A 27731-nucleotide genomic window follows, 5' to 3' on the forward strand; every position below is an offset into this window, starting at 1 on the left:
ATGAAACACCGAATTTAAAGAGTCACAGATGACAAGGAAGAGAGTTACAGCATGAGGCCAGATCCCAGCACAGGAGAGCAGATCTGACCTGCACAGAGTGGTAAGTGACCAGAAACTTTCCTCCAGGGCTCTACTGGGCCAGCCTGAGCCCCTTGGGCTTGTGGCTTCTTTCCTCCAGGCAGCCTCAATGCAGTCAGTCATCCTTGCAGGAAAAGGGATGTGGGCTACAGTCCACGTGCTGTTGAAGCTCCTTCTCCTTCAATGTAATCTGGGCCTTTCTTCCAGTTTTGTGGTCAAGAAATGAAAACAAACTAATAAACAAAAAACTATATCACGCATCCCCTAACGCATGCAGGCATCTGTCCATCACTTTTTATTGAGCGCCTACTACAAGTCAGACACCCTTTGAGATAAAACAAATCTCTGCCCAAAGAGTCACAGAATAAATAACACCCTTCATTTTAAAAAAGATGAGATGGTAAGGCTATGTTAGAAGTACATTAGAACATGCTAAGTGCTGGAGGAAAGTAGGGTAGAAAATGGGGTACAGTGTGGGTTGAGAGGTGATTTTTATAGAGCGGTACGGTTCAGCTTCATTAAGAAAGTGACATTTGAGTGAATGTTGAAGGAGGTGAGGGTTACGAAATGGCTCTCTGGAGGAAGAATGCCCCAGGAAGAATAAAATAGACAACGCATTCTAACAATAAACTTCCAAATGAACGAGCCAACACATTTCAGGAACACTAAAGTTCTCACAAGTCTGATCAATGTGAGTGTTCAAAGCATGGGTGTTAGTCTCACGCTGTTCATTGGTGTTAGTGTCAGCAGCATGATCTAGTCAAATGTGGCTTGATATACTGACATGTGAAATTCAAGCTACTTATGTCCGTAGGTATATGAAATAACGTGGGAGGCATACATGCCTTGGAAATGCTTCTGAAATTCGACTTTCCCTTTCGGAGTCATTAGAATGCAGCAGCAAAAGACATTTAATGATTTCTGCTTTCCAGTCAGGAAATGACCACTTGCAGATAAGGTTTTGGCCAAAAGATCCCTTCCCATCCTAGGATTTTCTCCTGGATTAACATGCGTGCTTCAAAGGAGAAGTATTTCAAATGTCACTTGCAAGGAAAGGAGGGTATGAAATAACCACCTGAGGGAAGTCCCTGTAATTCAGCAAGTAATAGCTCAGAAAGAAGCTCAGTATTTGGAAATGGTCCAAAGACAACATTAGGTTTGTGCTTTGATATATTTGGTAATGGAAGACAGTATCTCATGAACATCAACATAAAGGATTTTTAAAGGTTTTGGGAATTTTTTTTGCCAGATCATCTTCCTCACAGGCCTAGATTCAGAAAGCATCAGAAAATTTCCCCAGTTTATCTTAGTGGGAGCAAGCTCTCTCTGCACCCTGTTAGCAGGCTGGCTCAGCCAGTCCGGGCTGGTCACACAACAGATCATAGGTATCCTTGATGCTTGGTGAGCAATGAAGGCAGCAGGGACATTCCTGTGGTACTGAGTTGTCATTTCTGGACTTGCAGACCCAGCAGAGGCAAAGAACAATTATGTGTTAGGTTCTGAGAGCATGAGATCAGTGTGAGAGACCCAAGAAGCCAGTCCCCTCCAAGCCCTTCCTCTTAGCAGAGAGGAACTGGAGGGCAAGTGATCTGCCAAAGGACACACAATGCTGGAGAGCATACAAGTCAAGGTCAAAAGCTGTGTCCCCTCAATGCACTCTTGGATTTTTTTTAGTCACTGAGGGACCAACACCTAAAAAGGCAAAAGGCTGCCCGAAATGACACAACCTATCAATGAAGTATGTTGACACCAGATCTCCTCAATGGAGACTGAAATCGTATACTGGGCTTGCTCTCACGGAATGCTTATGGAATTCTGTTTCCATCAGCTAAATAATTACAGACAACTAAGAATGTCTTTGGGCCGCCACTCCTCCTCCACTTTCACAGCCTGCCTGAGATGGTGTGTGCAGCTGGTTCCTTCTGCCCCCTCCTCCTTGGCCCCTTCTTCCTTGGGCTCCACTGCAAAGAGTCTCCCCCTATTCTAATGTGAAGAAACTGTGTGGAACTATCTTCCAACTGTCTTTGAAGTAGAAAACAGCATATGGAGATGGTTTAGTTTGGGTTCTGAGTTTTCAGAGAAATACTTTTATAACATTTCTAATTGGCCTCAACATCAAAGAAGGCATATCACTCACAAGAGAGAGCAGCAGAAAATAATCAAGGATGGCTGAGGGGCGAGGCACTGACACCATCACTACCACTATCGTATTACAGGCCCACGTGGTGCACAATTGCACAGTGTCTCGAGGGATGCTACCCCCAAAGGATGCCAAACGTACTTCGTTAGTACCACAAAGTTTCTCGAGAACTCTTCTCACCCATTAGTAGATAGAAGCAGTCAAAATATTAACAATATACTGGAAAATCCTGAATGTCCTTCAGTTGGTGAAAAGAGAAACTGTGGCATATTCATAGAATACTACTCGGCAATAAAAAGGAATGAACTGATATAGCAACAACACAGACGAATCTCAGAAGCATTATGCTATCTGGACTAAAAAAGGCATCTGTTATGATTCCATTTCTAGGCCATTCTCGAAAAGGAGAGACTCTAGGAACGGAAAATGAATCAGTGGTTGACAGATGTTGAGGGCGATGGGGGTTTTAACTAAAAGGGTCACAAGGGAATTCGGGGATATGGAACTACGGTACATCTTGATTGCAGTGGTGATTACATGACAATGTATTTTTGTCAAAACTCATATAATTGTACCATAAAAAGTGTAATGTTACTGTATGCAAATCATACGTGCAAAAAAAAAAGGCCAAAGAAAACCTTGTAGTAATGAGGAAAAAGAGCAAAATTAAACAAAGAATTAAGTATTTACTGTTTTGAGGTAAATTTTATTTTAATATTTAAAAACAAACATCTCTCTTTACACCTGCGGCTCAGTGTCCTTAAGAAAAACTGACTCCTTACCCCATAGGGAGAGCAAGAGGGATAGGTAATTAAGCTTCTTAAAAGATTTAAGCGTCTAGTATGTACTAGGCATAGTGAGAGGAGCTAGGCGACCAGCAGAGAAGTCACGATACCAGGCCTTGGAGAGCTCACAGGGGAGATGAAAACTCAGGGAGGCGGTAGACCAGAAGACCCCACCACAGACATGGCTACTCTTACAAAAGAACTACTTCAAAAACAGAGATGCAGAAAGTCCTGGAACTCATTCCCACATGCAGAAAAACACATTCTTCCATAGGGTCATGCATAGGTTTCCATGGGATAAAACAAGATGGAGAGACTGCAGGGTGCACCATTCACACTGTTTTAGATATGAATGAACTGTGACTGGTGTACCCTAGAATTCTATAAAGTGGTTCTGGCAGGGAACCCACCCCTGAGAAAGTTGCAAGCTCCAAGTGTCAAGTCTGTGCTTCCCAGCCTTTTCCATGCCACCTCATAAAACACACAGAAATGATGTCTACATTGTTTACAGCCTGAGATAACCAGCCTGGGGGGTCCGATGCCCCAGGCACTGCCCAGCCACCCTGAGGGTGATGGAATGCCAGGGGGGCTTTTTGACTCTCCTCTGGGGAAGACTGGGAGGATAGATCCAGAAGGGTGCTTGCTATTGGGCCTAGAGACTTGGGAAACTGACTTCCAGTGTTAGGGTACCTCTGGCCTATTTGGAGACTTTGGGCGAGTTAGAAACAGGTGCCTCCTCCTCCAGGCAGAGGACCCAGAGCATCAGCTGGATCTCAGTCCTGTACTTCCCTGCATCCTAGCTTCCTTCAGAGCCTTTGTGCGTAAGCTGTTCATCCTGCAGGACTAAGAGACAGGAAGTTTTGTCCTGTATGCCAAACCCATCCTATCCCACTCTGTTGGTGGGGATGCTGACAGACCATCCGTCAGCAAGTTCACACAAAATATTGACTGACACGTCTGTGATTTTATTTTAGATAGTAAACATAAATTCCTGGGAGCTTGTATTTTCCTGGAATGAGATGTCATCACTCTAGGTCGGGTTTAATTTCTGAAGCCCCACCCCCACCCCCGACCCTGCCCCAACTCACATGGACTGCTAAAAATGGCTTCTTTGCTGTTTTCCTGTAGTTACCAAGAGTGCCAGAAACCCCCTCAGTTGAATCTAGCTAGTCCTCAAACAAACCATGTTTGATGACCAAATGGCAATCAAGGAGGGCTCACTATCTGGAAAAAATACACTTGGAGCCATATCTCACACTTTCCACTCAAATGAATTCCAGATGGATCATCTATTTAAACATAAAAGTACTAGAAGAAACCACAGAGAATATTTTTTTAATAAATTCAAAGTGGGAAGGACTTTCTAGCAATGTCACAAAACCTGCAAAAGATGAAAAAAGTTGATAAATTTGACACTTAGAAAATATCTGTTTGAGATGATGAAAAAGCTCTGGAGGTAACAGTGGGATGGTTGCACGACCAATGCGAATGTACTAAACTGTACACTTAAATATGCTTAAAATGGTAAATTGTATTTTATGTATATTTTATCACAATACCAAAACCAAATCCATGGGGGTGGGAGGGACACCAGAAACAAAGTCAAAAGACAAATGGCAACCTTGAGAAAAGATGTGCAGCTCATGCTGTCGAAATAAAGCTATTTTTAATATATAAAGAGCTTCTCCAAATTAATAGAGGTCTACAAAAGCTATTGAAAAATGAGTAAATAGTATGAAGTGAAAGTTCATGACAAAGACAAATAGCCCTTAAGCACAGGAAGAGATGCTTATGCTCATTCATATTTAAAGATTAATGAAAGTATACTTATCAAAGTGGCAAGAACCAAATACTTGTGGGAGAGGGTAGAGAAATCAGCTCTCTCAGTTGTGGGTAGTTTGGTTGTAATTGGACTTATCTTTTATGAAGAGCAGGTCAGCAATACCTACCGGAATGACAAGTCCTTATACTCTTTGACCCAGCAATTCCACTTCTAGGAATTTGCGCTACAGATAATTTCAGCATTTTATATAAATGTATTCACTACAGATCTGTAATTAAAAAAAGAAATACAAAAGAACTCTAAAAGTTCATAGATAAGGAGAGAGTTCAATAAATTATGGTAAACTCATAACAGAAGAGACATTTCTTTTCGTACAGTTAACAGAATTATGTTCGCGATCTATTGTGAGGTGAAAAAAAGCAAAGTGCAGAACAATGTGTATAACATGATACCCTTTCAGTAAAGAACATAAAAATAGAAGTTTATTGGCTTAAATATGCATAAACTGAGTCTGGAAGGATCCCCAAGAGGCTGAGGAGCTGGTGAATGAAAGACAGACAGAGGGACACAGACTTTCCTTGTGTATTCTCTTTGACTTCCGTGTCATATGAATGAATTACCTGTTTACTTTGAGAAGGCATAAAGGGATACAACTCTTGTTCCCCGTGACTGGTCACCCCCATTGGGTATGATGACTACTGGAAGTTATCATACTGTTAAATAAGAAAACTTGGCTTTTTCTAGAAAAGGTATTCACTACAGATTTGTAATTAAAAAAAAAAAATAGAAGAGAACTCTAAAAGTTTAGATATAAGAAAAGGCCAAGTTTTCTTATCTAACAGTATGAAAGAAAATGCTAGATTAAATCAAGCTGGAAGAAAGGGGCCCTGAAGTAGATGCTGCCCTCCCTCTTTTTCGTGTCACACTCACTGCCCGAGTGCTACCATCCCGCCGGAAAGCAGGGCTCCATCAGCTGGTTCTGATGGTGGAGACGGTGTCTGGTGTCCTTTTCCTCCCAAGTTTCCTTACTGCCCACCAAGGACCTTGTCCTTATGGAGTACACAGTGGAGTCCCATGCACTGGCTCCTGGTCCCGGCTTTAAATAATATACAATCAAACAATGTTCAATCCTTGCAATGACACCACTGAAATCATAGTTTTGTACAAAAACTAAAAAGATAGCACTACAGCAATCAGGCGTGCTGAAATTAAAAGAAGTTTCGGTTTAATAAATACAATTTGTACAAGCGTGAGGGTCTAACAGTAGATCACATTTCAGATTTTATGGCAATAAATTTATTGAGAAAAGAATTAGCAGAGCGGGATGCAACTCCATTTGTCAAAACATCGTCAACCATAAGTCAGTCGTGACAAAAACAACGAAAGCATTCTGTGACACTCAGCTGGCTATGTGGAATTCACAAAAAAGAGTATGTATATTTCGTTATTATTTGTAAATTGTATTATACATCTTTTATATGAGTAAAATTTATAATAAATGTATACATGTATATACACATTGTGTGTGAGTTGACCCTTGAAGAACATGGGTTTGAACTGTGTAGATCCACTTATACAGTGGATTTTTTCTTCAATAAATATGTGTAGCACTATAAATGTATTTCTTCTTCCTTGTGATTTTCTTGTGATGTTTTTTGTCATTGTTTTTTTTTTTTCAATTACGGTTGACCTTATGAATTTCTTAATAACACTTCTGTTAGCCTACTTCATTGTGAGAATACAGTATATAATACAGATATTAAATATGTGTTAACTGACTGTTTATGTTATCGGTAAGGCTCCTGGTCAACAGTAAGCTATCAGTAGTGAAGTCAAAGGTTATATATGGATTTTCAATTGCATGGGAGGTCAGTACCCCAACTCCCCCGTTGTTCAAAGGCCACATGTATTACACACACACACATGTATATACATACACACACACATTTCATTTCATACTGACTTGAATCCTGCTACCTCAAGCTTAACTTCTCTGAGTTCTGGTTTCCCAGTCTGTAAGAGAAGCATAAAAAAAAAACACTTCCCACCTACATGCAAGGGTCAATGAGAAACTATAAACTCTCAAGCTGAACTCTGGTTGTTACCAATATCCTCATTCTTCCCACCCCACAGTGGCTGGTTTTTAAATGTCTGCTCTTAACAACTTTCCCCTTGTCATTTGGCTTTCAGGCAACTGCCTTTAACCTCTTAGTGTCACCAGAAGAAGTGCAAGCCAAGGAACAAGAGTGATACTGCGTTGAAAACTGCTGTGTCCGGCGGTTCGTGTCTCTGTCTGCTCAGAGGCAAGCTTTCCAACAGTCCTTTCACATCCTCACACCTGGCAGGCAGTTCCTCCACTTGCTCAGAGTACAGGGAAACCAATTGACACATTGTCGTAACACTGGCAATGCTCCCAAACCCTCTGCAGCAGAAGCCTATTTTCCCATCAAGCCGTTTACACAATTCCGCTGGAACCCTCCATTCTTCTCTCTGGGTGCAACTCCAAGCACTGCCTATAGAACTAATTTTAAACCATAATTAAATCCTATCCTTTCAGAATGCATGATACGGCTTTCTACGTGTCCTAGAATCAATTAAAATTTACTGGGAAAGAAGTCAATTCTGTCTCGAGACTCTCCTTTTTCCTTTTTGAAGCCCCAATTTTTAAGCATCATAATAAAAGAAAGTAGATTTGACAGGATTGACTGACAGCAGGGAGATTGCCAGTCCCAAAGAGGTTTAACATCCAGTCCCTTAGGTATTCACTTTTAATTTGCAAATATTTCAGGGCGAACAGCTGTGCTGTGCTGTAGAGAGGCTGTGTCCACAGGCTAGGCACAGATGGATGCTGCTTTCTCTGAGAACCGTGCTAGCTAGCTGTGATGCGCGGCGGGTCAGTACCTGATGCCTTTGCTTCTGGCACCTATTTCCACTCCAGTAATTGAAATGGGGTCAACCATGTTTTACTCCCAGGAGACTCACCTCTTTCCCTCTACTTTACAATTTTAAAATATATATGACGCTGAGAATAAGTAACATGGTAAAAAGTATCAACAGATTTTGGGGAAGTCATCAGCATGCCACAGAGGAAAGGGCATAATTATGTTGTTCGTGTCTTGCTCTTCCGCTAACAGAGTGATACTGGGACCGACTTTGCACCTTCAGGGGGGTATATCTCTCAGTGCTATTCCGAGAACGAAAACATGCTAAGCATCTGAAGGAATCTTTTAGTGATTACCCTTCCACCTTTACAACTCATGGGAACTATGGTTATAGTCCTTCATTTCAGAAATTTGTGATTATGACCAGTTAAAGGAATTGATCATCAAACAACAGACATTTCTGGATTGTTTTCTCCTTGCAAGATGCTAGGAACAAAAGAATTACAACACCTTAAGAAGCTCACAATCTAGACAAGATACACATACGTAAACACAGCCAGCAATGCAATGTGGGGTCTAAATGCTGGGTGCCTGGCACGGGAATTTTATTTGTAAGAGAAGGGCATTGTTTTGAAGGGAGATGGTCAGGAATGACTTCTGGGAGAGAAATGGAATGTAAACCTAGTATTCGGAGGAGAGAGGAGGGTCCCGAATATTGATAGTACAGATTCTGTTCACATGTATCAATAGAGGGGAGCAGTCACATAGCAAACCCAGTATCATTTCACTATTGTCACTAGCAGACATCCTTCTCTTGGTTATTCTCCATCTCCTCCATCTGTCCACAGACACTACACCACCCTCCCCCCCTCATCAATCTGTTCTTCACTCTTCTCTGCCCAGCCAGGAGGCTGCCCACCCTGGCTCCCTGCAGGTGGTTAACAAGAGGCATTGGAGGGAGGTGGGAGGGCAGGAAGAGAGAGAGGTGGGTGTTTCTCCCCTGATGTGGCAGGAGCTGGTGGCCCTTCTCGGTGGCTCCAACTCAGTCCTAGGCATAGTATGGGATCCTCAGACAGTGCATTCTTGGCCATCTTTTAACCTTCACCTGGACTGTTGGGAGTGGACTCTTTCCTGCCAGCACCCTGACTGACACACGCCCTCCAAATCAGCCCTTCCTTTCACACGCTCTTCCACTGACAAGCTTCCCCCAGCTGACTTCCACACAAGCGCCCTTCCCCAGGCAGCTGGGAGGCAGAGCAGAAAGCATTCTTCACACCTTCTGCCAGGGGTTCCCAGACCTGACCTTCTACCCATAGAAGCCCTGCTGGGAAGAGGGGATATGTGAGGTAATAACTAAGCCACATGGGCTCCCCCTGATCGCACAATATGCTATACTATTCAGCCTGCTGTAAAGGTAGATACTGGGGGCCTAAGAATGAAAAGAAAATAAAAAGTAAGGAGTTATCTAGCTTTCACTGAAAATTAGGAATCAGCACGAAATAAAGCACAGTCATTAAACCAGGTTAAAATCAGATCAAGATGACAGCCACGGTTCATGGCAGGGTGGACGGAGGTCAGGCAGTGATGGGAACCAGCTCCGGGCCATGACTCACAGCAGCCTGCACTGCAGGGAGGAGCACAGCGGAAACTGCGATGTTAGCCTTGGGTGCCTTTCACACCAGGCAAATAACATCCGGAAGTCTGACGAGCGCCCTTTCTAGGTCTTAATCATTGTGTGTGCTCTGGGACGCAGCAGACCTGTTCCCTCCCAGGACAGCACATAAAAAAAAGTCAGACTAAAACAGCAAGTGCCCAGACCTCTCACTCACACCTTCTCTCTTCCTTCCCCAGCTCTGGGCACTCAAGGTAAATATCTTCCTTTGGAGCATTTTCTTTCCCACTGGGTGCAGGATCCTCCCTGCCTACTATCAGCTCCAAGCTCTAGGCCCATTAGTCAACACTTCCCTTTCATGGTCTTGTAGCCCAGTGGTTCTTAATGAGTCAGAGGTGCCCTTCAACAGACTTTGAGCAATGTCTGGAAACATTTTGGTTGTCACAGTTGGGAGAGGGTGTTACTGGTAGCCAATGGGTAGAGGCAAGAACCCACTAAGCATTGTACAGTGCACGGGACCCCCACTGCAAAGAATTATCCTGACCAAATCGTTACTAGTGCTGAGGTCGAGAACTCCTAGTTTAGAGGAATAAAGGAAACAGGTCGTGAACACATTGTATGAGCCAGGTCCTGTGCTAAATGCTTGAGAGTTCTTTAAATTTCCCTTCTGAGATGGGAACAGAGGAAGAGGACATAAAGTGAACTGCACAGCCTATCGCCCAATTCCCAGACACATCTTAGCCCCACGGTTGCCACCACTTTAAATACACTATCTAAAGACCTCTAAAGACTGAGGTCTTTCTGAACTTCAGTTTACTCATCTATAAGAGGTGGATTAAATTCCTACCTTCAGCCCCTGGTCTAGAATGGGTTTCCAGTAAATCTGAAGTTTCCTTGTCTCCTTTGTCATGTCTGATTTCCAGTTTCTTCCAGGGACTACCCGGGTAGAGGCACACACATATCTGCTCCTACACTCACCTCCTTACTTCTTTATGGTCCCACAGGAATCTGAATGAATGAGTGAATAAGCGAATAAACCTTCCAAGTCAGAATGACCTCTCCTTGCTTGAATTCCAGAAAGTTTTTCACACTTGATTTCTCTCACTTCTTATTATCATTGGATGTGCGAAGTCTGTCTACCCTACCGAATTAGAAACTTTTTGAGATGTAGGGTTCTTCCCAACACCCCAGCAAGTGCCATATCATTCTAATGTCCAACCAACCATAGATGAATGGACAAACTATGGACAAATATTAGGGTTCCCATGATAGTTTTATTTAACAGTCTATTTATGTTGACTATAGTTTAATATTGTCATTCCTTGGTATTTCACCTGAACTCGCCTCATAGACCCGATTTCCACGCCTTTTCCTTTTAAAATTTGTGAGCGCCTAATGTTACTTTTTACAAACTAAAGATATCCACTAAATGGGCCTGAAGAATAAAGAAGCATCCTTTGAAAGTGGCCTCTTGTGTGGCAGCCATGTTCCTTGAACAAACAAGACCCCAGAGTCCAGGGGGACACGGACGGGCACTTGAACGTGTAAGTGGGCACTTACTCACAGCAGCTGGCACAGCCTCGCCATTAAGTAAACCCTAACAATTCGGCCTTTCAGCTACTAACCTAATAGGCTTTTCTTGGCACGGGCAATTTTGGCTTGGCCAAACACTCATTTTCACATCTTAAATCAGTACGTGTCAGAAACGAACGGAGGCTCCGATCTGCCGAATATCTTGCATTCTGTAGCAAGCTCATCTTGGTCAGGAGCTCAGGGGCCTACACGCTGGTTTCAGCTCCTTTCTCCATAAACATGCGTTACAAAAATCGGCGATTTGTTTCTCTGATCAAATAAGTAGCGTCTTATTTGGCCGCTTAAGATTAAGGTTTTTTAACTTAAAAAGCAGCTAGAAAAATGACAATGACTTTTCGGGCACACAAATTTAAAAGTACACCGTATCAAATCATAAATGTGCATGCTGACACATCTCAGGTTCCTGATAGCGCCAGCAAGACCATCCCTCCAAGCATTTCAAAGCAGCTCTCTCACTTAGCAGCTAGTTCCTGGCTGTCCGTCAAGCAGCTTTTAGATGCCCTTGCTTCCCTGAAAGCATCTCTTTCCATCATAATGGAGCCTCTTTAACATAAGCTTCTCCAGCCCTCTTCCCTTGGCATCCAGGTGCGCTTTGAAAATGGCAGTTCTTTAAAGCCCTGTCTCCTGCAGCCTTTGAATGCACAGCTAAATTCCTAGCTAATTTGTTTCTCAGGAACTCTAAAAATCATCTACCACACTCTCATGGGGTCTGCTGAGGGTGCCCGGCACATAAACCTGGGTCAGAGACCTGAGTCCGAGCCCACCAGAATGGTACGGGCACACCTCAAAGCACAGATCGGATAAACAAAGTAAACTTGGCAGAATGAGCCCACTCTGCGGGCTGCACCCAAGAGGAGAAGAGAGAAAAGAAGAGAAAGAGTGAGGGTGGAACTGGGGAGAAGTGAGCTCTCTCCCTCATCCTTCTCCTGGGAAAGGAAATGAGGAATGAACAGATACATAGATTCAGAAGCATGTTATACAGTCCCAGTCTCTGCCTCTCTCACGCCCTCTCCCTAACTTGTTAAGGGCCACCACTCCTTGAGCACCTATTGTGTACCTGGAACTGGGCCAACCACTTTACATATATTACATACACCTCACAACAACCTTATGAGGTATCATTATCCCCATTTTATAGATGAGAAAAGTCAGTTTCACAGACGTCAAGAGACTTTCCCAAGATAACAGTACATTGCGGGATCAGAGATTTGAGTTCAAAGCTCTGAACCATATTCTAATTTCTAGATATGTGTCTTCATAAGGCAAATAAACAAGGCCTACTGTGTGCTTCACTTACTCCTGCTCAACAGAAGAGACACAGAAAGCCATGTTCTCTACTAGCAGAAAATTTGTAGCCCATAGAGAGAGCCAAGGATCACATGCATAAACTAACTGTAAAAGAATACAATACAAAGTGGCCAGCTACTTAATCCAAATTGTTAAGGGATGCAGGAACTAAGAAAAAGAGCCTTCTTAGTGGACATGCTGAGGAGAAGGCTGTGGGCTGAAACTGCCCAGGTCATTTCACATTTGCTTCTTATTTCTCCAGGTTATAACTTCTCTCTGATGTAGTTTTGTTTTTGTTTTTGTTTTTGTTTTAATTATCTGTATTAAAGAGAATGTTGCTTCTGAACATGAGGCCTCCAAAGGCCGGTCCACATTAATTAGTAATATTCATAAAACAGGTATACTCATTCTGTTCCCAAACAACAATGAGCAAAACCGAAGGCCTTCCATACCACCATTAAGCTTATCTCGCCTGTCCACGGCCATATACGCCAGCATTCCTAGCTCTCTGTGCCAAAGGAAGGGTGGGACGGAAAATGCAGGCTGATAACACTTCATCCTAGAAACGATTCCACTTGTACTTATTCACTTCCTCCCCAAATGATTGAATCAGCTGCTGAAGCTCTACCATGAAGGGGAATATATCACCATGCGTGGAGCAAGCCGTTATCAATTCTACATGGAAAAAACCTAAATACCTCCCGTTTATCCCGAACTTGTTTGAATTACAGTGCAAAGAGATGCCAAGAACAGAGCCCCAAGCAGTCGTTTTACAAGTTCACCACCAAATGGATGACAGGCGAGGATTCCACTTCATTCTGACTGCACAATGTGGAAAAGGTGATGTCAGGGAGAAAAAAAAGAACGGCAGTGCTTTATGTCAACCAGGCCTGGTCCTGAGCACGCTGGGGCCACTGCACTTCCGGTCTGCAGAGTGGAGTGACCGGCCAGGAAGGGGGCTGCTCCAAAGGCTGTGGTGGGGAAGGAAGCAAACCCATGGTTACCTGAAGCCAGAGGAGCTGATGAAGTGCTGATAGTGAAGTGGGAAACTTCCACTAAGTTGCCATGTGGTGAAGACAACATTTAAAGACAACTTTCTAAATTCACTTCCCAGGTGTACAGTAGACACCCCTGGCAGGCTCTGCTTTCAATTATATTGATTTAGATACCAATAAAAGAGTATCTGTAAGATAGCAAATAACTTCTTAGCACTTTTTGGCTTACCAAATTTCTAAGGACAGGTCTTCTGTGTATCATGGGCAATTCGGCCATCTCAGCAGTTGGCTGTTAAAAGTCTATTCTCCACAGTATTCATATACCTACAATGCCATAGCCTTGTTTTTGTAAAGCGAAGCAGCTTGTCATTCCCAGCCTATTAAATATTACGCTCAAAATGTTGCAGCCTTTCATCACTTTCCCAGAGATACATATTTCTACTGCTTACCCATAAGCCACAAATGGCAAAAAAAGAAAAAGAAAAAAAAAAAAACAAAAAAACAAAAAAAACTGAGCTCCGTACAGATTCAGGACTTCTCGGAAAACAGAAACATTATAATTGCCCTCCTCTCCCCCAAGCCACTCTTTGTGCCAGCGTACTCCTCTGTCACTTTTTCTTGCCTCACCCAAGTCACATCTACCCCCCTGCGTTTACAGTCTGGTCATAGACAGACACACACAGGCAACTCAGAGGAAAAGCTAATCCTTTTCATGATGGGACCAAAAATAAAAATAAAAATAAAATAAAATGAGGCATTGATTATTTCCCTACATTGCTTTTTCAACTAGAAAACTCTACACTGAGGGGCCAGGAACAAGAGCATGGAGGACTGGTTAAAAAGGGAAAGTTTGCATAGTTTCAAAGGTACCATTTTCTGACAATGAACTATATAGAAAGAACTATTTAACAACGGGCAAAAATGGAAATCGGCTCACTCCTTGAAGGCTAAAACTTACAATATCAGCTGTACTTGAGATATGTAATAGCCAGCCCCTATCGTTACATTATATCTAAATAACAAACAGATAGTTTTAACAGAAAATAAAATGTGTCCCTAGAGTCCATACTCAGAGCCAAGTTTCCCAGGCAAAAACCATCGGGCATATGACTATAAGTAAGCATCATCAAGATAAACTTTTCAAACACCAGAGATCCACAGTTTACAGCATTTATTTGTTCGAACATTATGCTTTTCATCAAAAGTTGACTGTGTTTACAATGAGGAAAAAAAAATCGACAACATTCTCCTCCCTCTCTTTCCCCTCCTGATATCTCTGAATGTACATTAGGTTACTGAATAACATTTCTCAAGTTCATAATTGAAATGTTGACAAGTAGGACAATAAGGGGAAAACCCCATGGTCACTTCTCAGAGGTAAGCAACATTATACTTAAATGACTGCAGTGTGATCTGTAAGCCACACTAGCTCTCAACATCACCGAAGAGACAGAAGTGATAAACAAGAGTCACTAAGGATCACACTTGTCAGCCATCACCAGAGATTAGTTACTAGCACATGACTTTTGTTTTGGACTAGAAGTGAAAATAAGACACAAACTACTTTGGGTTTTAGACTTTTTCATTGTAAAAAACCCTCCTCGCACATTAAACCTAGACTTAGGGTATAACTACACTTTTTGTTTTACCTGATAAAAGTTTACGAGTTAGACAAAGCTATTTTAAACTCGTTTTAGTTAGAAGATGTAGAAAAACCAAATGTCAATCTTTTTTCTCCATTCTCTCCTAACTGCACATGTAAAGGTATTCATTTAGAATGTTGACAAAGTGATAAATTGGATTTATTATAAATAATTATACTTCCATATAATCTCCTTCAAGGCTGAGAGATGATGATTCTGTTTTGATAATTTACCACAACAAACCAAAGCAGAACAATTAAGTATTAATTTTCACATAGTCTCAAACAATCAAACACTTACCCTAAACCAGACTAGTGATGCTTAATGAAATGAAAAACTGTCTTTTAGTGGGTGGCCTACCAGGCAGAGCCAAGACTCTTTTGTACACATCACATTACTCAAAAGTTAAATAATAATGAAAGTGTTCTGTGAACTTTCTGAAAAGCTAAACTATTAACTCTGAGACTCGGGTAAGACTATGCCACACACTAAGACCATTCTTAACCGTGGGGCACAAGCCACTTGGAAAAGGAAAGACAGTCCTGTGTGTAGTAAAGTGCCTGTGCGAATTCTGAGGTCCAAGGGGCAGCCTCTGGCTCAGGTAGAAATGAAAACCTTGTGTGAAATGGTTACCAGTTACTCCTAACCATCCTCTCTGATGCAAGATGTTAAAATGTATTAGTCTTAGATGGCTGCCCAAATCACCTCTCTTAAAGGTCAACTTTATTGGGCTTCCAAAAAAGGAGAATTGCCCAACCCTAAGTAGTGTGGAGAACATAATAAAACAGCCTGCCAAGATTCTCGGCCCATCTCTTGGCTACCTACTAACCAGTGGCCTTGAGAAAGACACTTGACATGTCTGAGCATCAGCTGAATGTAATGAGAAGGGGGACATGCTGAGAACTCTGGTCTCTTCAAGGTCTGGATGCCTAAGGGTCTCTGGGTGGCCTTTGACCAACAGAAGCCTTCCACCAGTATGTGGCTTTCTTTGTCTCCTGATTAGAATTAAGTTTCTACTAAGGAGAGACTTCTTGAGGTATTTTCTCTTTGAAGGGAGGATTGCAGGCTCACAAGGTTGACTAGTGAGATCAAAAAGCCTGGATAGGTGAGGTACACACAGCATTTCGGGAGAATTAGTGGCGAACATTCATAACACATTTCCTAGCAGAAAGCCAGATCAGACCATGTAACCTTAACCTTGTCACTCACAGCTTAGGCCTTGCCCCGCCCCCCACCCCTCCCCACATACATCCCATCTCCAAAGGAATCCAGCAGCACACGTTTGTGCCTCATCTTCCAGGTGGATTCTTTCCCCTCACCCTACCTGGAAGGAAACAGTCTCTGCCTTTAGGGATTACAATTTTGCTGGGAGACAAGAGGATATGTCTGACAATGTTACCTCTCCAGCTATAACCAATATATGTAATTACTGAAATTCATCTGAGCATCCATTTCCATAAGCTTATTGCATGTGTTTTTCACAGCTTTGCAGGGGCGTGACAGTGTTATGAGCCTTAAGGCTCCTCAGCGGCTGGGTAAGAAACAAGCTTAGTGGTGTCAGATGGGTACTAAACTTACTGTAGTGATCGCTTCGTAAGTTATATAAATGTCTAATCACTGTTTTGAACACCTGAAACATAATATTGTATATCGACTGTAATTGAAAAATTTAACAAAACATTACAAAAAAAAAAAAAAAAAAGACACAAGGTTAGGATAAAAGGCCATAGGGAGACCAAGAAGTCAGCCTTAATGCTCCTTGATTTCTCCATTAATTAGACCCTTGCCACTCTAGGTTCCTAAATTACATCTGCTGGGTGGTCCAGAGATGCATTCCCAGTGCTAGCAAACAAGCAAGCATTCAGCCAAACTGCCACTCACTACCACTGTCGAGCCCTCCCTTCACATCCTAGAAGACTATTATTAGGTAGAGAATTTAAAAATCACTGACTGTTACCTCTAATACATATACTTGAACTTTATCTCTCTAAAACTTTGCAGCCTTTCCAACCAGAGGAAATACCTGAGGGCCCGCGGGAGCAAAGAGGCAAAGAGAAAAATCACATTCAGCGCAGTCCTACAGGATGCTCTCACTAGTCGACTTCACGGGCCTACATTTCCCACGCCGGGAAATCTCTCCTCCGTCCACCCACAGGGGAATGCCAGAATTCTCAGGACTCGCTCCTGCAGTCCACAGCGAACCAAGTGAAAGATGTACAAGGGACTAGGACTGTCAGGGGTTCTTACCATTCCCTACTTCAATTACAATGCCTAAAGAGTTTATGCCAAAATGCGAATGCCCTAAAACTGAATTATTAGTTTCCAGAGACCACCCAAGCCAATGTTAAATATTTAATGTTAACCTTGTTTTGTTTAAAGGGGTCTTGTGATCAGAAATTTTGGCTGCTGTGCATATTACTGTTCGGCCACAGAGAATGCAAAAGCAAAGCAGCTTTTATTTATTTTATGAGCTGCAGCCTTTCATGTCCTAAGTTCATCTCCACCGGAGTCATTATTTATTGAGGGATATATATATGTATATATATATGTACACATATACACACACACACATACATATATACATATTTACACACACACGTGTGTGTGTGTATGTGCGCTTTACATCTATTCATTTAATTTAATCATTTAATCAGCAAGCATTTACTGAGCACCTAGTAAGTGTCATGCATTAATTAGGCATTAGAGATAAAAATGATGAATAAGTTCGAGGTTGCAACCCTGTGACAACCTGTGAAGAAAGCAGATAATCAAATAAGTAATAACTATACAATGTGGTAAATGCTGTGATGGGGAAAACAGGTTATTAAAAACAATATCTTAGGCAGTGACTGTGTTAGATGTTTTCATCCATTGTCTCTAATTCTCACAACATCCTGCAAAGGTAGCTGATTCCCTATTTTCCAAATGAGTATGCTGCGGCTGAACCACACTGAACACTGCCTCTCTATCAGCAACAGCATCTGCATCACCATTTGCATCTTCAGTTCCCACTTTGGTCTCAATACTGCACCTGCCAACTTGCATTAACTCATTCAAGCATCGATCAAACTTTGCCTGGTATTATGCAGCATACTGCACACCCTGGAGAAGAAAAGACCACCTGAAGGAACTTTCAAGCTGACTATAAAAGCAATACAAAGATAATACTAACACAAAGCAAGGATGGAGCATGGCATAAGGCAGTCTGTGGTTATGGACCAGTGGAGTGCTTCAGACACAAGTCATTTGGCTCCTAAAAGAGAGAAAGCGTCATGGAGGCATATATTCAGGTGGTGGGACTCAGGTCTTGAGATCATGTGAGGTCAGACAGCAGAAGAGAAAAGAAGGCCAGGCACTCAGGAAAGGTGCCCAGAAGGCTCACATGTTACGCTGAACCTCCGCCAAGGGTGTAAGCGGAGCCCAATGGTGGGACAAGTCAGCCTGCAGCTGCCCCAAGTGCCAACTGATAAGAGATGCTCAGGCACCTTAGGGCATTAAAACGACCCAAGCATAACAGCAGATGAAGAAATCTGCATTTATAAGAACTCTTCCCAGAGACTACTACCTGTGAAAGAAGCAGTGCTTTGTTCCACCTCCTGGGGTAGAAGGTGAGATCCTAGGGGGCCTCCTGGAGTCAACATAGGTCAGCAAACATTCTTTTAAAGATGATGGTCCATTCACTTAAGTATGCAAGTTCAAGGCCAGAGCAGCATTATTCGGAATCAGAGAGGAGAGGCCAAGTGTTGGTAGCAATGCATCTCCCTATGATCCTTTTCCCAGAGGTCCTCCCTTCCCAAAAGTGGTAAAGAGATACTTAAAAGAATGTTGAGTTGCCAGCCAAGTTATGAGACTGCCTGGAACACTCCATGTCTCAGACGGTCCTACAGATGATATCTATATTTGTTTAACACTTTACTGCTGATAAAATACTTTTACATGTGTTAGATTACTTGGTTGTCACAACAGCCATGAAATAAGCACTGGGCCTCTCATTTTATAGCTGAAGATCCTGAGGGTCAGGGAGGGTAAGTGACCTTGTTCAAGGTTATAAAGCTAGCAAGATGCAGAGATGATTTTGGACCAAGATGATTTTGGTCCAGTGGTCTGTCTGCTCTATTGCTACTGCAACAATCAATACTCGATGAAGTTCTTTAGAGCTGACAGAGAGCTTTTATAGCTGTCCTGGGCAGTCCATACAGACACATATAAAAACACAAAGACAGACAGACCCGGACACACAGACACACCCACATACTCATCCTCCAACAGACATATTCTGTTTTCCTAAAAGTGAAATAATAATAATAATAATAATAATAATAATAGTAATAATACTGTATTCTACTTGTTCAAAAACCTACCTTCCCTGCTCTAGTTGTGGACATTGTCTCAGTACATTTATTTAGATGAACACTGAATGCAGTATGTAGATAAAGCTTTAAATCTAGATGTATAACTCACTGCTTAGTATAACCTTGCTTTTGTGTTTACGATCTGTCCATTCCATTTTCTGCCACTAAACTCCTGCCTCCACTCCCAATCTTCTCTGTGACACATGAAGCAGTATTTTTCCTATTTGTCTTTCTTATGTTAGGATTTGTTTTCAGGAAGTGGCTATCTCCAAGGCAGACATAAAAATCACAGGACTTAAAAAAACTTTTAAAAACCAACCATTTAACCCATTTTTAGCAAAACCAAAAGATACAGCAGCTAGATGGGTACATATACTTTCATTTTAAAAATCCCCAACTCTTAATTTTTCAGAGCACTTCTTTCAAATTCATAGGTCACATAAATTAAAGTATTCAAAAAACAATTTGTCAATTAGTCTTGTATAGGGAGAAAGTTACACACACACAGAAGTGTAGACAGAGCCAAAATCAAAGCGAGATGCTAGTGACAAATTTGCAAACCATTCCCCAGGGCAGAGGCAGAAGACTGTCATCACATCCACAAAATAAGATCACAAATGCCCTGGGCCAGCCATAGGGAGGCCTCATTTTTTTTTTTTTTCTTTCTCACAACACTACCAAAAAATCTTAATGAAAATAAGGTCAGTATACTTAATTAACAAAGCCATCATCTAACCTAATTTTAATCATCTCTTGTTATAACATAATTTATAAAATCAGGTCATACTATACAAAGAGAATTAAAATATATTTTTTCACCTTTTTCCCCTGACTTCCAAAGGAGAACTCCATATATCACTCATCTTCCTGAAAACCATGGGGATAAAGTGATTAAATTCTAGTTAAACCAAGTATTTCAACCACATACTCTTAAACCTTAGTCTTAAACATAACCATGAAAAATTATTTTTGAGGGTTTTCCTTCTTCCTTGCTTAGTAAATCTCCAATATATACTGAGCAATTCCTAAACCAGTGTTCTCAGTCAATACTAAACATATACAGAAATACGCTGTTACAGAAACTTTTTTAAAACTGCTTGCATTCTACACTCTTTGATTCATAAAATATTTTAGGTAAGCTCAACTTTCATAATTTTCATTAGGTAATCTAGGGTGTGGGTATTTGTGAATTTCCTTTTCATGAAGTAAAAGGAAGCTTTGTATCAGGACATCAGGTGTATGTGGAAAAATACATATTTTGATACATGTATGAGTCAATACATAGTTTTTTGTTTGTTTGTTTAAAGATTCTTTTGTGTACTTTACTCAGAGTACAAATACACTGCAGTCAAATTCCAGATGTTGAATTTAAATTTAGGTCTGAAAACTGAGTTTTCTGCTATAGTTAGGCCAGAGCTCAACAAACTGTCAAATACCCAGTCCAGGGGAAACCAATTCAGCCCTTAGATGCCCCCAAAGAAATCTATTCACCTAGAAACTGAAAGACTTTACACTCAGAATCACAGTTCCCCCAGCAATGGATAGGCTCTGAATCCAGATAGCCATATTAGACTCTCACTCACTGATTTGTTAAAAATTTAACATTGGGAATGAAACCAAAGCCACCACTAATACCAACTGGGTAATTAAATTCCCGATTCCAGGAAGTTTCAAAATCCAAGCCCAACATCAACATCTGGCAAGTCTCCAATTTAAGACCTACCAATACTTGTGCATGTTACCCTGACATTTCAGAAAAAAAGGAAAGTAGGAAGATTTTGCAAGCCTATTAATTAGTTAGTATCCCCTGTTTAAATCTCACATGAGAGCTCATTTCCAGTTGCAATTACATTTTAGCGTTTGCCTTGTTGTGTAGGAAGGACAAAAGCTGACAAGTTACTGCAGACAATTCAACCTGTTCTTGTCCAAGGGTCTTGGATCAATATATTTTGCATCATAATCTAACACTGAAACTGCCTCCCCACCCCCACTCCCTTGGAGAAGGTAGTATATTTCTGGTCCTTAGCCCTTTCTGGGTTTGTAACTCTTTTTCCCTATAATTTGCGCATCTCCCGGAAAGGAAAGGGAGATGCCTCATTCAAACTGCATTTGTTCACCGCCCACTGCCCCCCAATCTTATGCATTCCCATAACCCAGTAGCGTGCGCCTCTGGCACCCCCTGTACCTGCCAAGTTCCTCGCCGGTGTCGTAGTAATCATCCACGTTTTCCTGCCTGAACACGGTCATGATAAACTGTCACTCCTCACCAATGCCCAGCGCACTTCAGCTCCGCTTCCCAAACCATCACCACCGTTCCTGCGCCTCCGTGGGCCCCTCATGCATCAGTCTCCAGTTCTTTAAGAAAAAATATGAAAAAAGGCAATAATACACATAAAATGACAATTCAAAAAGGAGGTAGACCTCCTCAGAGCTAAGACCCGTTACTGAAGACCACTTCTCCGGAGCTGCCCCTCCCGCCGGGTGGAGAGGAGCACCCTTTGTTAAATCTGGGCCAGGGAGGCCCCCAGACCCACATCACTGGCGCGCGTGGAGCCGGGCACAACGGCACCCCAAGGTCCACGACCCCGAAAGCAGGCTCTCTGCACCGATCAGAACCGGCTCCGGAGGTAACTGGCCTCCCCAGCTCCTCTTTCTCTGCACACACGCCCACCCAGCTCCCCATCTCCAGGGGCGCCGCGGAAGAATGAAGCGCTTGCCCGGGCGGAACGCGCATCGCTGGAAGCATCCCCTCTCCAGCTTGCGGGCGGTGCAGCCCCCGCGCCACCTCTCGGCTCCCGCACCTCCGCGGCCACCTCCTCTCCTCCCTCGAGCCAGGCAGTCCCCAGAGGCACATTCCTGGCGATTCCCGCTCCGTTACCCGGCCGACCCGGCGGCGTGCGGCCGCCCGGGAGAGCAGGGGAGGGAAGCGAAGGGAGCGGCCGAGGGAGGCGCGGCCGCCTGCTGCCGATCTCCGCGCCCTGACACAAAGCGCCCGGCCCGGCCCGCGCCACCTGTTCCTACCCGGCCCGCGGGGCTGGGGGCGCCCCCTGGCAGCGATCCCACTTCTCCCCACAAACAAGTTTCCCCGCCCTGGCCTTCCCGATGGCCCAGGGCGCTGCCCATGCAAACCCCGCCGCGCCGCGCCGCGGCCGCAGAAGCAAAAGCGGGCGGCGGGGCCGGGGAGAAGCCGGGGAGCCGCGCGCGGCCACTCACCCGGGCGCCCGGAGCTGCCCGGGTCCCTCCGGAGCGCTGTCGGAGGCCGAACGCAGGCGCCAGCGCGGGAGACGAGCGGGGCAGCGCCGCGATCGCGGGGAGCGAGCGGGTTGAGGTCGCGGACCCCGCGCGTCCGCCCCGGCGTCGGGTCAGCCGGGCTCTCCCGCTCGGGCTCCGGAGCAGCCCCTCGGCTCCTCGCCGGCTTCCGGGCGGAGGGCGGCCGGCGACCGGCAGGCGACCAATGGGGACCCCGCGGGCGGGCTGGCGGTACGGCCCACCCACCTCCTAGCTGCCTAGCTTGGCCGGCGCTGCGGGTTGTGCTCCGCGCTCGGTGCTCCTCCCTGCTCAGCGCTCCCGGCTCGAGGGCGCGCTCTACCGCGCACACCGCGCACACCCCGCACACACCCACTCACCCCACACCCACGCCGTGAGGGTACTCAACGCAGCCCTGCGCAACGTGGCACCCCACCCGTGACATGACGCTACGCTGCCCGCTTTGGCTGGCTTCCAGAGAAATGCGTTTTCTTCGAGCCGAAAAAGTGTTTGAACGCCGGCCGTGTGCCAGGGACTGTGTGCTCCGCGAGGGGAAATCACCAAGACCAAAATAGATTGTTAAAAATCCCTGCCGGATGATACTTACATTCTGGTGGAGAAGACATAAGCAAACTAATAAGATTATTTTAGAAGAGATCGGAGCTATCGAGACAATAAAACAGGATAATGGGATAGAGAATGACGGGGAAGGAGTGGGTTCCTCTCCGGGAGAGGTGTTTCAAGCTGATACCTGAACTATAAGAAGGTATGCAACCAGAGAAGAAAGGGTTGAGGTATCAGAGACCCAATGAAGCAACAGAAACCACGGGTATATGTGTGCTGCTCAATACAATACTGGCTATGGATGAGTTGAAATGAGGTGTGCAGTAAGTGTAAATACACATCAGAGTCCATAACCTTGTATGGAAATAAGACTGAAAAATATCTCAATGTTTTTATATTAACTTCATGTTCAAATGGTAGTGATTTGAATATATTAGGTTAAATAAAATATATTATTAAAATTAATTTCACTTTTACTTTCTACCGCTATTCGAAAATACAACAGTATCAGCGTGGCTTGTGTTATGTTTTTGTGGGCTGAACTAATATACATACACAGAGAACCCATATCTAGTGGGGAGCCCTAATCCATTCTCTACATTTTACTCCATGTTTCCACCAAGCCTTTGGATGTGGGAAACACAAAGGATGGTTCCCTGTAGGGACTTTTGGAGATTCCCAAGGGAAAAGCTCCTACAGGGAAATTTATCTTGCTGCCTAGAATTACAAAAACTGATCTGTGAGATCTCTGAGGTTTCAAATCCACAGCATTGTTCAGATTCCCAGATTTTCTACAATGGAATGATTTAAACCCTCTTTGGTTCAACAGAAAATTTCAACCTTAGAAATTTTGTCCTCTCAAAAAAAAAAAAAAAGTGCCCCTCAGACCTTATGTCACATTCTCCTCTCAAAGGACATTTCATTTAATGGCCCACAGGAAGGGCGCACATTCACAGTGATGGAATCAAGAGAAGGTTCCCAATTGGGAGGTGGTATGAACCTAAGGGGTGGGTTTGATAATTAATACAAAAAGATCTTGGGAGGTGAGAAAAACAGTCAAAAATAACAACAAAAAAGTGATTCATTTGGGAGAAATGCAAATGAATACATCTGTTAGAAAAAAAATTAAAACACAGATGTTGGGGGGAAACTTGGAAAGTGCTTATGGATGACTGCTTTATGGATACTTTCCCTGCAAAATAAATGTGTATTTCCCAAGGCAATGAAAAGAATTGGCTCTATTTGGGAACTAGCATGTCTTCTCTACCCTATTCCACTCACTGATCACAGGAGCTTTTCCGGGGTAGTGAAAAAGAGCATGAACTTGAGAGTCACAAAATTGGGCCTCGTATTGGTGGAATAAGTTAACAGCTGAATGATCTTGGATGTGTCATTTAACTTACCCCAGAGCTTCATGTCTGCACTTAATTTAGGCAAGCATTTTAGAGAATAAAAATGCAGAAGTTGAAAAACATGCCAAAAATTCAATCAAGAAGTAGTGGAGTCTAGTTCCTCTTCCCATGGATACGAGTTGGCCCTAGTGGCTTGCTTCTAAGAAAAATGTGGTGAAAGTGACACAATGGAATGTCCTTCCAAGACCTAGTCATAAGACTTTTAGAGCTTCTGACAGTCTGCTTGTCTATCTGTCTATCTGTCTCTCTCTCTGTCACTCTTGCACACTGTATTGTTCTCTTCACTCATTAAGCTACCATGGTTCCCTCAGGGCTGCCATGTAGAAAAACCACAAAAAGGAGAGAAGCCCAAGGAAGCCGGCTGTTCCAGCCCTACCCCCAACCCCAGCTATCCGTGTCTTTATAGCTCAAGTTTTGTAAGCAGAACATAATTGTTAATATTTTTGTTACACAGCAATAGATAACTTATAAGAAAGTTACAAAAAAAGTAGGAAAATTACCTTGAAACATGTACCAGTTTCCAAGAAGACTAAATTATTCTCTTGCTTAATCTTCAAATAACTATAAATTGGTTGTTTTTTCCACTTTATACTTAAACTTCTTAGTCTCACTTTTATCACCTGCAACATGGGGATAATAATAGACACATATATTCCTCAGAATAGTTGGAAGAATCTAAAGACACAAGCACGAAACAAGGCTCTATACATTATAAAATGCACAGAATGTTGGTATTATATTTCTCATCATGTTCTAAGCAAGAAGGGCTCTAAGGGACATCTCTCAAGTGGAAGACAACAGTATCATAGTCCTAAAATTATGAGATTCAAGCTGGAAAGGACTTTCATGAAAATAACTGATATATATAATAGATTATGATAATCATGGTGATAGCATAGAAAACAAACCCAAATGTAGAATTTAGAACATTATTTTATATCTGTTATTAGTCAGGGTAAGATACCGAGTGCTAAAAAACCTAACACATCTCAGAGTTTTGACAGATTAAGTTTGTTTCTTGGTCTCAGCACAGATTTTTGCAGGGGATGGAGAGAGGGCTCCACATAGTATCCAGGGACCCAGGTTTCTGCCCTTTAATGAATACATTGTCCCTCAGTGCATCTGAATTTATCAGTTGGTCTTTTTCATCTATTGACAAATGAGAGAAGAGGACCAAACTGGAGATTTTTTAGGGTGTCACGTTTGAAGCCTAAGGCTTAATCATTTCAGGGGGGCAAGATATTCTTAGATCAATCAAAATGGACCAATATTTTTAAATAGTCTTGTGAAGTATGTTTCTGCACCCATGGTTTTCCTGTTGAAGATATTGCCCATTATACAGTTAATCTTCAAATAACTATAAATTAGTTATTTGTATAGGTGGTCACATGACTAATTCCAGTTCCTTCCAGCACTGACTGCTAAGAGAACTTGCCTCTCTTGACCAACTAATGTATCTTTTTTTGTCAGACAACAAAAATTATAGAGCTCACTCTACTCTCCATTTTCCTCTGGATTCCAGAAAGCATTTGGCAAGCTCAGAAAGTACAGTCCTCCAAGTAATATCCAATCCACCATGTTCTCTGAGTCAATCAACAAGCATTTATTACCTAGTTTATATTAGATGCTAGAGATAAAAGAAACATTCTCTGTCCTCATGGAATCCAATCTAGTGATGAAGACTGATGAACAGAGAGACAATTCCATTCAAGTGTGATTATGTCAGATAAAATCCATTTGCTTCTCTAGATTTACTTTCTGTATACTTCTTCACCCTTACAAATAAGTAGGCTGAGCTGTAAGATTATTCTAACTAAGTTCCTTGTCCTTTGGCTCCTGGTCCATTTGGCCAGTGGGAAAATCTGGCATGAAGTCAAGTAGAAGAGAGGAGAATGAGGCCAGGATAGTTAGTTTCCTGCTTTTCTTGCTGCAAGGTTGCCTGGGTAGCTGTCACACAAGAGTCACAATTCCTAACCAAGTAACCTCTTCTACGTAGTTTTCTCTGTCCAGGCTTTGCAACCACTCTCTCTCTTTGTCTTTTTTGGAGCTGGTGTCAGCTCCACGGATACCTGTAGTTCCTGCTCCATCCCTTATGGTTCCCCTGCACCTCCCCCACACTCCCTTGAATCATCCACATTTGACTGTGCCTTCTCTTTCCTCTGGGAACCTAATTGATAGTATAATATGAGAGGAATCTCAGACACGAAAGGAAGGCACTTAATTCAGATAAAGTCCAGGGATGGAGGGTGAGCCTGGGGTTTCAGAAAAGTTTCCTAGAGGAGCTGACTTCCTAGTAAAACATTTAAAGAAGATTAAGAGTTAGCAGAAAAAAATTATGAATGATGGGATGGTAAGCTTGGGAGAAGAAGACATCTAGAGGGAGGAAAATAATGAGGCTAAAACCACTGATGTCAGGCATCTGCAAGTAGTCAGAGCTCATGCAGTGAAATGGCAAGAAATAAAAATAGAGAGGAGGACTTGGATACGAGCAAAGAGGTAAATCAAGGTAGATCTTTATGTCCTTGTCCATCATGCTCACCACCTGGGTCTTTACTCTGAAGACTCTTTGGTACCCAGGATTGATTACTGCTAATTTGGCACATCCTCAGAGATGGTGGTTAGAGAAAAACAACAAGATACTTTAAGAAAGAAGAAATCATAGGACTTGGTACTTGAGGGAAACAGAGTATGGGTGATATTAAAAGTTTTGATTAAGTAATTAGATAAATATTGTTGCCATATTGGCTGAAATACAGGTGGACAAGGTGTTCAGGGGAAGAGAAGATGTCTTGGAGATATGAAGTTTGAGGTGCCCATAGAGCATCTAGATGATACTCAAGTGGAGATGGGTTATCTATGGGATAGATAGGGATGATTCTGGTGTATACCAGGATACCCTTGAGCATGAAAGTAGATGAGATTGCCTAGAAACAGAACGTACGGCTAAAAAGGAGAGCGCTAGGGAAGAACTCTTAGAAATAAGAAGCATATTAATCCAAGCAAATACAGAAAGGCAAGTATGCCTGGCCAGTAGCTATATACTGCCTATTAGTCTCATAAACAGCTATTGGTTTTACTTGTTTTTGTTGGGACCAGAATGGGCATCACCAGTGCTTCCTGTGCGTGCGTGCGTGTGTGCGTGTGTGTGTGTATCATGAATTACAGCATGAATTACAATTTGCTGCCTTCTTGACCTAATGTTACTAACTTCCTGATGTATGCTTAACACATCTTGTGAGTATCACTCATCCCATTTATTTTCTTGTTTTCAGTAGCAGACTGTAATATTCACAAAATAGCAAAGGCACATTACACACCTCCTTCTGAGCTGTGAGTTATTTGAAGCACTTCTCTGACTC

At 42.9% G+C, this 27731-nt stretch overlaps 1 protein-coding gene across 5 annotated transcripts in view; it reads right to left on the reverse strand.

The window, feature by feature from the left end:
* Positions 1–22731, reverse strand: part of DAPK1 (death associated protein kinase 1) — a 160396-nt gene extending 137665 nt beyond the window's left edge. The window contains exons 1-3 of one of the 5 annotated variants that reach the window (XM_036218129.1): positions 22646–22731; positions 21336–21505; positions 19970–20017 (exon numbers count right to left, since the gene is read on the reverse strand). In XM_036218129.1, coding sequence (XP_036074022.1) covers positions 19970–20017; positions 21336–21397 — 110 coding nt within the window. In that variant the 5' untranslated portion in view covers positions 21398–21505; positions 22646–22731. Of the gene's footprint in view, positions 1–19969; positions 20018–21335; positions 21506–21951; positions 21972–22363; positions 22562–22645 lie in introns of those variants that run through there. The other 4 variants (XM_036218128.1, XM_036218130.1, XM_016130226.2 and 1 more) reach the window with 4 other exon arrangements.
* Between the last annotated feature and the right edge of the window lie 5000 nt (positions 22732–27731).

This window comes from Rousettus aegyptiacus, unplaced genomic scaffold (assembly GCF_014176215.1).
Source record: "Rousettus aegyptiacus isolate mRouAeg1 unplaced genomic scaffold, mRouAeg1.p scaffold_m13_p_3, whole genome shotgun sequence".
Taxonomy (NCBI): domain Eukaryota; kingdom Metazoa; phylum Chordata; class Mammalia; order Chiroptera; family Pteropodidae; genus Rousettus; species Rousettus aegyptiacus.